At 42.4% G+C, this 12123-nt stretch overlaps 1 protein-coding gene across 1 annotated transcript in view; it reads right to left on the bottom strand.

The window, feature by feature from the left end:
- The window catches only part of COL4A1 (collagen type IV alpha 1 chain), a 146911-nt gene that overhangs the window by 75857 nt on the left and 58931 nt on the right, over positions 1-12123 (bottom strand). Inside the window, exon 2 of the mRNA XM_046664031.1 lies at positions 8895-8954. Within this exon, the coding sequence (XP_046519987.1) occupies positions 8895-8954 (60 nt within the window). The remainder of the gene's footprint in view (positions 1-8894; positions 8955-12123) is intronic.

Below are 12123 nucleotides of genomic sequence, written 5' to 3'. Positions count from 1 at the left end.
AGGAACACGCCATCAGAGATGCTGCAGCGAACATCAGTGGCCCCCCAAGTGATTAAAGTAGACCCTGGGGGTGTTGGAACCCATTATATGGCAAAATAAAGCCATACTTCTCAGAGGTTCCCCTTTAAAAATATCTAGAACAAGGCAAGTTGGCTGGGGGAGGAGCGGAGTTTGGACAAGACTTGTAATGATACGTTATCTCAGGAAAAGCAGCCCACAACAAAAACCTGCAGAGGTATTTGAAGCGTTAGGGAACCGAATGAAGGGAGAGTTGGTTTCCCTCAGATTGTAAGAGATAATGATTCTGGAAACTGATGCTAAAATCACAACGTTGACTAGAAATTGGATGATATTTCCAGACAGACCTCCCAAGTGAGCACATCTCAGTTTTCCTCCACCAAAAGCATCCAAAAGCTACAAACATGCTTCCTGACAACAGCGCTGTGATTCTAAAAGCAACCTGACATCTCCTGAATTTAGGTCCTGGGAGGGCTTCTGTCATGGGTGGAACAAGTCAGTTTCCACAGTCTTCTACTCCTCGTTTCTGAATTGAGAAGCCTCAGCTGGACGGTCTGTGCCCACATCCTGATGTCTAGGAATCCATCCAGAACTGGACCAGCAAGCAAACTCTTTCCTCATAGCATCACAACTTTAAAATTCAGCTACTGCTAAAATGACATGGAGACCTATATGACATTTTAAAATTCCTAAGTGCTCTGAGGCACAATACCTTTTACTTGATTGTTGTAGCAACACTGGGAAATTGCACGTCAAAGGTCATTTCCCTTTTTCTTAGGGCGACTTGGTCACAATGACTCGACGAAACACACTCAGCTAGTGGGTGGAACTCACACTAGAATCAAGGCTTTTACTCAACAAAACGTTCCTTCCTAAAGGCTGTTCCTGATTTGAGCAATAAAAGGGGTCTGCGATCAAGTAAGTTTGGGGAACGGTACATGACATGCCAGCCCTTGAAAGTCAGAAGCTTATGAAAGGTTCAGCGATGTGCTAGAGTGGGCACAGCAAAGGTCCATTTAACCATAACATAACTCAGTTTTCCCCAAACTGATCTGTCCGTGGATCGCTCTTCCATATCCCACCCCAAAGGAGACATTCACTAACGTCCTCAAGATGGTCTGAGAATCATGTTTTGGGAAAGGATGAGCTAGACACTACTGCCTTTCGGGAATGCTCAAAAAACACTATAAAAACAGATACCCAATCAGTCTCAAAAACATTAGACGTAATTCCAAAGACACTGAACCTAATTCCACTAAATAAGCCTTATAAAATTTTATAGTAACTAGCACGTTCTTCTGCATTTTAAGTAAATATTTCACATCTTAGAAGGAAGAAAACAGATTTTCTTTTTAAATATGCTAGATTTTGAAATTCTCACTAATTCAAATTTGGTGCACTGACCCTCAAAGAGTAAGTGCTTAATAAATAAATTATTGCTATTATTCATAATTCATTATTGTTAGTCCAAATCAGTTAATTTAGCCAAAGTTTCAAAGAGTTTACACAAAAATATTTACTTTCATTTACTTGAGAAAAAAATAAAATGTCTAGGAAGAAACGCAACACCTTTAACATTTAGGATAATCATTAATATAATTTAATTTATGGGAAAGAAATTTTCAATATTCTCATAAAGAATAAATGAAAGATAATCTTGTACTTTAATAATCCTCGAAATCTCAAATCTATGCTACACAGATACTAAGAATAACGAGGAATGAAAAAAGAATAACCAGTTGATATATAAAGTACAGCATACAAAGCACTCTGCTCTTGTATTTTTTTACTTCATAATGAAATCATGACTAAAAATATTTCTACTATTAGACATGAGTAAGTTAAAAATGAAATAATGAAATAAATATGTATATAAGCTGAAGACAATTGAACTGTCAAAAAATATCAAGAAAATATAGTCCCTGTCTCAAAAAGGAATTTCACTGAAGATTTAATGACAACTAAGAAAGTATCCTGTATTTAGGATCTTAGGAAAAGGTCAGAACCTTTATCTTAAAAATAATGTTACAGGGGCCGGCCTGGTGGCATAGTGGTTAAGTTCACACATTCCACTTCAATGGCCCAGGATTTGCCGGTTCGGATCCCAGGCCCAGACCTACACATTGCTTATTAAGCCATGCTGTGGCAGGCGTCCCACATATAAAGTAGAGAAAGATGGGCACGGATGTTAGCTCAGGGCCAATCTTCCTCAGCAAAAAGAGGAGGATTGGCAGCAGACGTCAGCTCAGGGCTAATCTTCCTCAAATAATAATAATAATAATAAGTCAGACCCTAAGGCATTTTTGGCAATTACTGCAATATAGCACAAAAATGACTAGAATATTAAGACGTGCAAGCTAATGCCTAAACTCCAAATCCAGCAGGCACTGCAATGTCTCTGGCAACAGCAGCCAATGGAAAATAATCAGTGTAAAACAGCACATATAATTAGAAAGAGTGGAAAATTTAGCTTCTCCTCTTCTATTTAGATATGATTAGATTTACAGCATTCTTTGCACATACTTTTTCTTGTTTAGCATGTCCTTGAGAGAAAGACATTAAAATTACTAGTTTTGTATCTCTAAAAGTGCCTAGAAAAGTAATGACTGAAAAGTGCACGTTGATTGATTCATCCCACAGCTCCAAGTAGCCTGTGGAAAGGAAAGGGGAGACGCAGCTTTCCAGACACAAACAAGGCTGATGAGCAAGCTGACGGCCCTGGTTTTTAACTATGTCCAGAATGCATAAGAAACACGGCTCGATTCGCCTCCTGGGAAATCAAGGAGACATGCCCGGTACTTAACAAAGATTTCTCCCTCTTAACCAGAGTGATGCATTTCCTACAGGATAGAGGATATGCCAGGATTTCCTGAAGGAAGGGGGTGGCGGAGGCCCAATCCTGACAATGTAGGTGCTCTCCCATCTTTGACACAGGTCTGAAAAGTCCTCACGTCAATACGCCCTTCCTGCAAGGTTTTATTCTGAATGCCATATGGAATCAACATCCCCTGAGTGCGATGGAACGCCAGTCATCTGGGCTGGGCTTCCCCTAGCCTACCTCAGGTCGGGGGTGGGGTGCCCTCCGACCTGCTCCACATCACACTCTAGGTGGCTCCGTGTGGCTATTTGTCTAACCAGATGGAGACCCCAGTGGATCTTTCTCTAGATCAGGAACTGGGAGGTTGGCCCACGGCCCCAAAGGAACAGGTTTCTTTCTCTGTGGTCCTCCAGCGATCCCTCCATCACCACCCATTTAGAGAAAGGCTTGGGAAGGCTTGCTTTCCGTGGCAGGTGGCCAGCAGAGCAGCGTATACCACGGATTCAGTTCTAGAGCAATGGGAGTTTGCTCACGACTCCAGGATATTCCGAACCATCAGTTCATCTTGTTGGGCTCTCTCAGATCAGGATCTTCTGATCTTCAAGAATGGAAGTTGATTAGTGCTGTGATTAGTGCCTGAATCCTCTTACTTGCCTCTTATTCCCTATAAGAGATTGGGCTGGTTCAGTGGCTCCCCATGCAGGCCAATTTTGCTCCTCCCTCGCCCCCAGCCCCCAGGAGACATTTGGCCATATCTGGAGACATTTTGATTGCCACAATTGGGGGAGGGAGAGTGCTACTGGCATCTGGTGGGTAGAGACCAGGGATGCTGCTAAACATCCTACAATGTGCAGGACACTCCCTACAGCAAAAAAATTATCCTGTCCAAAATGTCAATAGTGCCAAAGCTGAGAAACCCTGGACTTTTGATTGTTTCTTCCACTGTAAAATGGGTACAATAATACTAAGCATTAAAAAGTGCAGCACTGTGTCTGACCCAAGGCAGATGTTCAATACATATCAGCCCCTTTCTCTTTCTCACTCTGACACTCCCAAGTCAGGATTTTTCTGTCCTGGCTAAGATCTGCTGTGTAGGAGCAGAGGCTATAATTTAATGTTGAGATGCAGACAAACAGTTTTATACAGAGGTCTGACATGGGATACCTATTGATTGTGTCAAATACATATAGGAGCTAAATGGCTGGAAAAGCTACAAACCATCTACCGGAATACAAGAAAAGAGCATCTTGTGCAAACTTCGTGCACAAGTAACATTAACATCTTCCCAGATTTCTGGGGCCAGCAACAGAATCAATTCCAGATTAGCCAGACTTCTCCAGCCTTTTCAAATCAGATAGGATACACATTTTTAGACAAAAAGAAAGAAATTCCATTTTTAAAGCTCTCTGCTTTGAAGATAATCTGGGACCATGCTATCTGATGACTATATTACTGCTGTGCAGACCCAGTGTGTGGAGTGGGGCTGTGATTTATAGACAGTCTAATTAGTCATAATAGGATAACGTCCTTCTTCCCCATGCCGTTGGCAAGGATCTGGACGTTAGCAGGTTAAGGTATTCTGAGAAGTTATGAGATAGCCAAACGGTTCTCACTAGTCTTTAGAGTTACTATAATTCTGGTTAATTAAAACTCTCAGCGCTCCCAAGACTATGATGGGAATGTCCCTTTCAACAGTCACTACATGAGGAATTGTCAAACCTTTTCTATGATGGCATTTATCAAGTGGCCACAGAGCTGTTTTCTCTGAACACGCAGTTAAATTCAGCGTACGTCTTTACGCATATGTGTGACAGACAACCCTGTTCTACATCCAAGCATGTCTGGTGAATCAGTGAACAGTGCTATGCCTGGATCCCACTTCATCCAGGAAGCTGTCCCCTTATTTATGGTTCTAGGCCACAGAGATCACCTCCTTCTCAGAACAACTGTGGCATCTGTTTTCTCTACTGCTTCTCCTGCAATTTGGTCATTTACTCTTAACCTATTTATTTCACATGCACATCCCTCACCTCTCTAGTTGAACTTAAACTTCCTTTTTCTGGACGCTGCAGGGTCATACAATATAATGATCGCGTTACATAAACATGGGTTCCCCTGGCGAAAATATTTGCAAGACTTCTTGTGCAAACTCTATTTTCACAAAATATAAATGGTTAATTTCCAAGCATAGAGCAGTAAGTCCTAGGAATGTGCAGCCTCTCCTACTGTGTCAAATAGTTGAGAAAATCAGGTTATCAAGCAAAAGAAGAGCTTAATTTTTGGCTATTTCTGAGTAAGCAAGCATTCAAAACCCTAATCAGTTTAAGTAGATAACATTCCCACATCACCGAGGCCTCTGGAAGAACACAGAGCCATTGTGTACAAACCTAAATTAATCACCTAAGAGAAAACATCTGAAGATACGAGCGGCCGGCCAGGGAAGTGGGAAAATAAACAACTCAGCGAAGACACTGAAATCCATTTAACTGTTGAACTCCAAATAAGACACTCAGTACTGTATTGATAGCAATGAGGTTACAAAATGACGAACAATCTGCTGCATTAACATTTACTCATCCTATCTGGAGACTATAGGACATTCTGTCAATTAATCACATCTCCGTGGAAAGCAGGACTTGGCCAAAAGAGATCTGGCAATTTATCCTGGAGATATTCCAGTTTCCATTGGTGGACTCTAAATAGCCAACATGTCAGAGTGTTCCTCAAGGAGATGTGGTTAAGACATGTCTCAGAAACAAGGATTTCCAAATTTCAAAGGCCGTGACACTCTGTCCCAGTTAGGTAACTTTAATTCTCTCTGGGTTATGTGGCTCCTATTATCCTATTTTCAAAAACAAGTCAAAATTCATTTAATTTGTAGACATTTGAGAATAGCAAAACAGCAAAATAACTCCAATGAAATTGAAGACCTCGCCCAGTAGCAGGCTTGGGTTTTGAGACACTAGATTTAAATTCTATGATTATGAACCCTTCACTCATTTTGCATTTACACCCAATTAGCATGTCTAGGACTTGGGTACTCTGAGAATGTGTGGGAGGTGGTGGCATTTGAGGAAGACCAATTTCTCTTACTGACGTGCCAGCCAAGAATAAATGTCTTTGTTATCTGACCTTGGATAAGAACATGGAACCAGATCTGAAATCCTAGCTCAGTTAAGGTCTAGGCCTTTCACATCATTAATCTGATTACTTTAACATCACTTCCAAGACAATAAGAGGAAGTTTAAAATTTCCTCTTTCCGTGGGAGGAAGGACCTCTCCTTGCTCATGCTATGTGAACCTGAAATATTTATGCTCAAGAGGAGAAAAGATAGATCTCCAATTTTTTTTAAAAGGATATAACACTAAATCATTTAGCTATCCCCCTAGATTTCAAGAGCTCTCCTGAACCCATTCAATCATTACAGTCTTTGGAAATGCAAATTCAGAATGGTTTAACCTATAGCTTGCCAGTATATTATCTTAAACAGTCTGTATTTAATAATAACATAAAAAATCCAAAGTGGGCAATGGAGGAGACTGAGTGTTGAGGGAGCAGAGTCGGGCCAGGAAAGACCATGAAGGTCCTGGAGCCGGATGTCTGATTCACTTTGCTGGGAAAGCTCGAGGCTTAGCAAGGGGGAGAACAGAATTTCACACCTTCCACCCCAGTCCCAGTGGGAGCTCTGCGGTTTTCCAATTTCAAGGCTTAGGTTGGTCAGAGGAGGAGGCAACCCGGAACCCGTATCACGAGAGAGCAGTGCTATCTAAGGGCAGGTCTTCCGCTTCAAGGCTCTCCTGCCCTTGATCTTCCCCAGCCAAGGTGGACGCAGGCCCTGCGACACATCCCCATGTCACCATAAACACAGACCTGGCCTCAGCCGAGCGCATCAGCCACAGCAAGGGTGCCTCGAGGTGCAATTCTGAAACAAAATGTTGAAAGACCCTTTTCTCTTTGGGTTGGGCGCTAGGTGCTGCTGTCACTCAGTTTTCCCCCTGCCTTCTCTGAAGATCTTTAACCGACTCTGAACTGAAGTGGGCCAAGCCTCTGACTAGCCGTCATCAAGTCACGAAGTTAGCGGAAAATATTTGGAAAGCTGTATCTGGATAAGTCTACCTTGTTCTACATTATGGGTGGGTTTTTGGTAAAAATTAAAATGAATCAGGCTAGAAAATACATGTACAGAATAGGAAGCCTGAAAAACACCAAAGCCTTATGGGTGGAGTCCCTCTGGGGTCTTCAGCTGCTGGATGGGAGTGGAAATCAAGAGTTGGTGGAATGGACCCTGTTCTCTCTAAGAGAGTGAGAAACTCTGCCTGCTCCTCTCCACATCCCGATGCTTTCAGTTACACAGAGAAGGGCCGGCCCGGTGGCACAGTGGTTAAGTCCGCACGCTCCGCTTTGGTGGGCTGGGTCTCACAGGTTCAGATCTCACATGCAGACCAAGCAGCACTCATCAAGCCATGCTGTGGCAGCATCCCACATAAAAGAGAGGAAGATGGGCACAGATGTTAGCTCAGGGCCAATCTTCCTCACCAAAGAAAAAGAAACAGAGTAGTGTTGATTTAGGCCTTCATTTCCTCTTTATTGACATCTGAAAGTTCTATTTTTTATAGTTTTAAGGATTTCTTTGTTAGTTCAGTGTGCTTACGTGTATAATTCAAGTTAGACGAAAAATGAGAAAATCTTTGTGGTATGAGCATACTTGCCTCTACTCTAAAATAACTCCTGAGAATGCACACTAGAACTAGCTAGAAAAAATTCTCAAGTAAGAGGATAAACAGAGCGTGAAGATGAATTATAGTTGATAAAGTTGATAATGAGAGAAATAAAGATGGTTTCACATACTTCATTTATTCGAAATTTATCCAGCTAATACCAGTGCCACCAACTGTGAGCATATTTTTTAAAAGAAAAATGTTGATACTTCAGCAAGTAGCTAAAAAGAAACGAAACAATTTTCTGGAAGTAGAATTTGCTGAATTTCAAAAGTGTGAGTCTGTGACTCCACAAGCTTTTGACAGGCCATGAGCAAGAAAATTCGAATGCTGGCCCAGCTGGCCCGTTCGGCTTCCTGAAGGCAGACAGTGGTCCCCGGGGCTCGCCCCCTTCCACTTGGCCTCAACCTGCTGTGCTCCCACACCGCATGTTTGTTGGCCATGCTGTCTCACTGCCACACCTGGTTTCCATGGTGACACCAGGCAGTTCAGGATGCTGCCCTGTCTCGGGGTCAAAACCAGACAAGCACCTTCGCCCCAAACAACTGAAATGCACAGATAGGACTTGTCTTCCAGAGAAAAAGATCTTTATCCAGAGCCAGATTTCTTAAATGAGAGAGAGGGGAGCACTTGCTAGAAAAAAAATTTAATTTTACATCTGGGAAACAATAAATATTCACTGTTTTTGTAAATAAATCCAGACAAGTATGTTATGAATTAAAAATTGTTTTGGTGTCAGCCTAGTGGTGTAGTGGTTAAGTTCGCATGCTCCACTTTGGCGGCTCAGGGTTTTTGGGTTTGGATCCCGGGCCTGGACCTACGCACCACTCATCAAGCCATGCTGTGGTGGCTTCCCACACACAAAAAGAGGAACACTGGCATAGATGTTAGCTCAGGGCCAATCTTCCTCACCAAAAAAAAAAAAGTTTAAAAATACTAAATTTGAACAGAAGGCCCTCAAGTGCAATAGAAACTTTTCTTTTTTCAGAAAAATATTTAGCTCTTATATATTAATTCCAAAGAATACTATTGACTCGACAGATTTTCTGCCAATATACTTGTTCCCTCTGGAGTTAAAAAAGGAAAATAAACTAAATCTCTTTTTCTACATTAATTGCCACTAATTATTACAATCTTTGGGAAATAGCTGTTAAGATTCCTCAGAAATACTGTTAAGCCTGGCTCTACTTCATTTGTATTGCTCTGGGGAAATTATTAAAATAGTAATAAGGCTTCAACATGAATTGTCGATTATTCAGTTAATTTTAATGTAGCTTCTAGTGATTTCCACGTTGATGGCGATTCAAAAGGAATTATCACTTAAGTTTTGGCCACTCACCTTTTGTCCCTTAACTCCATGACAGTCACACTTTCCGCAGCCAGAGCCAGCACAACCACCCTGGAAATAAGAGAAAACATCTTTAAATAGAAGAATACTTGCAAGTTAAGGTCAATATTTGAAGCGAAATGATTTTGGCGTCTTCACCTATTTATGGGAGAAGTCCTGGCCTGTTATTATGAGCACAGTCTTAAAATAAGTAATATCTGGATTTGTTCTAATGGGGTTGCCACGTACGTACTTATCTGACGGCCCACATCTCTAACTCTAACAGACAAAACCACAGTCCTGGAGTAGAACATATCAGACCAACACTTAGTCCAAAAAGCGAAGGATGTCGCTTACACGTTTTGAAGTTGACTCTCCAAGCAATTACGTTAACAAGACGTCGTCCATAATTGCAAGGCTACGAAAATGTCACACTTCTGACTGAGGAGTTTCAGACCCGAGACCAGGGGAGACAGGGCCCAGCAGAGTCCATGCTTTGTCCTTCGAATTCCCGGGGACACACAGGCATGCAAAAAATGTTCGTGCAAAGAGGAAATACATAAAGGGGCTGATTTTTAAGCCTAAACCTTAAAGAACTGATTTTTTAATCCAATTAAAGCTTGAATGTTCAACAAAGAACACATAAATTAATGTTAAAAATGCAAGGGAAAGAAGCCAAGCACATAATAAAAGCTGGAGAAGGGAACTAAGGTGTTCGAAAGCCCACGAGGTGCCCCTGACAATCAGCCATCATCTTATTTAATGATCCTAACAATTGTTTTGAGAGGAGTGTTACCATCCCCACTTTACAGGTGTGAAAACTGAATTAGGAGGTTTAATGTAATGCTAGGACAAGGTTGAAATTAGAACCCAACTTCAACTTCCATTACATAAAGTTGCCAACACGTTAAAAGATAAACATGATGGTTCCTATACACATTTGCAATTTCCTTAGAAAAACTCAAATTTAAACCAATGTAGACATAAGTATTATGGACAGAATGTAAGGCAGAATGATGGAAAAAATTAATTATCTTTCTTAGAGGCTCTGTATTAAGTCTGAGATAAAATGCATACCTAAATTCTGCTTCAGGTGACAACAGTTTCCTGAAAATACAGCCACGCTATTAATAGCACTGTGAGCACATGACGTCTATATTTTTAACAGTATACTCAAGTCTCAGCGCCATCGCCATGGAGATCTTCTGCATAAAACAACTGCATCTGGAGATATTTATTTTATAAAGTGAAGTCTGAACAAGTCCCTCTAAGACAGTAAGCTGTTCTTAATTTCATATTTTGGAAATGGGGACAACTGACAACGGTCCAAACAGGCTCCAGAGATTACGGATCTGTTTCTTTCCCTGACTCACATTTTAGGCAATTTTCAGCATGCACTCTCATAACCTCCTAACATTTTAAATCAATCCACGTGCACAGTTTCGCTTGACAATCTGTGAAGCACGAGTGGTTCTGGCGACCACGCAGAGATGAGGCCCAAATCTCACACCTATGCTCCAGAAGGTTCATCCAAGACGTACAGACACAAGGCCGGGGAGACTGAAGAGACAGGCCTCACTCAACATCACCACTCCTGTCTAATCTCCGGGTGAGGGGTGACTGCTCCCTCGTGGGTCCCAGAACACACCCCTCCTGTGGCCCTCACCACACATCTCGGACGGCCCTGTGCTCATGTGTCTCTCCAGCACCCGCAAGGGGCAGCGCCAGAGCCCGGCACCAAGCCTCATGTAGACTGTATTTTGTCTGAGACTACCCTGGTTGTGACCCACACCAGGAAAGAATAGCGCTGATTAAACAATGACACATCACCACCTGTTAGATCTACCCCAATTTCAGAGTTGTCAAAACACTAATAAACGGGCATATAGATGCAATAGAGTACTCGGTACTGGGTTCCTACGGCTTTGTGGGTGGCAGTGGTGTTGCCCGTTTGATCAACCTTAAATAACACCCCAAGATAACAATCCAATGGCAGTGGGATGTCAGCTCACAACACATTACTGGGTAACAGCCCTGGGGGAAACACTCCACAGAGAGAACTCAGCAATGATTGTGGGACCGGTCCACATCGCCAGACCAGCCAGGGAGGCGGGGCGGGTCTCGGGGGTGCACGGATGCCCGGAGCTGCTGGGTTAGCCCCCAGAGCAGGAAAGCCCCACAGGTGAGGCGGCTCCAAGTACCCGAGGTTCCGGGTCCACCTGCTCCCCATCCCATTGCCCCCACTTTCCTGCTTCTGAGCCAGGTCCAGAAACACACCTCTGCTCTTTCAACTCCGCTAACTCCACTCCACTCCTGCGATGCCAGAAGGAAAAGTCAACCAGGCAAAGACTCTTTCATTTGCACGTCCATGTAGGAAATGTCACCCACCAACCAGGCTCAGCTGGCAGAAACCCAACAGCGGCCTGAAACAGTCCGGGTTTTCCTGCTCACAGTTCAACACGGTTTCTTCAAAACTTAGGTGAGGCACAGAATCAAACAACTGAAGCTGAAATGGCTATTTGGTGATTCTGGGTCTCCTCTTCTGAGATGCTGATAAAATTTCAGAAGCTTATCTTTATCCAATTTGAGGGAGGTTATAAAAATGAATTTCCTGGACTTGTTCCCTTAAGCTGTCGGTAAACGCCTTAATTGTAGGAGATCCCAGATAAGAGGTGAGAGGGCCGCCACTGTGGATGTTGGGGTCAAGCTGCTTCCTGAGTCTTCGCTCTAGAAACACACCTGGCGCGTGTGGGCAACAAATGACCACTTTTGCTTTGGGCAAGATTACAGGTCACGACAACCCTTGGAGAATCGGACAGGAAATAAAGGACGAGAGCCTTTATTACAGACCGTATTACAGAAAGAAAGGACCCTCACCCTGCCCCAACCAGCTTATACTGTAAGTCAAGCAAACATTTAAAAAATAAATATCCCAGACTAAAGACATTCTTGGCTCCTTACCTCCTTTATTCACATAGAAAATCTTATTACCAATTCTGGCCCTAGAAGGCAATCCAAAGAATTGATAATTCTAAGAATATCTAAATTACGGTTAGCTTTTCAGACAAAAGGCATTTTTAGACCATGATTTTTGTTTCCCATTCTGGGTGGCCTAGCATTTTATGTAAATGGCTCTGCTAAAAAAAAAAAACCTAATTTTAAGACTAACAAAGCAAAATCATGAGACACACATTTACTTTGCTAAATGAAATCTATTTTGAAATATCACTCTTCTGGTCCT

The sequence above is a fragment of the Equus quagga genome, chromosome 6 (assembly GCF_021613505.1).
Source record: "Equus quagga isolate Etosha38 chromosome 6, UCLA_HA_Equagga_1.0, whole genome shotgun sequence".
Classification (NCBI taxonomy): domain Eukaryota; kingdom Metazoa; phylum Chordata; class Mammalia; order Perissodactyla; family Equidae; genus Equus; species Equus quagga.
The sequence above is the reverse complement of the archived record's forward strand: the minus strand, read 5'-3'. Positions and strand labels throughout refer to the sequence as shown.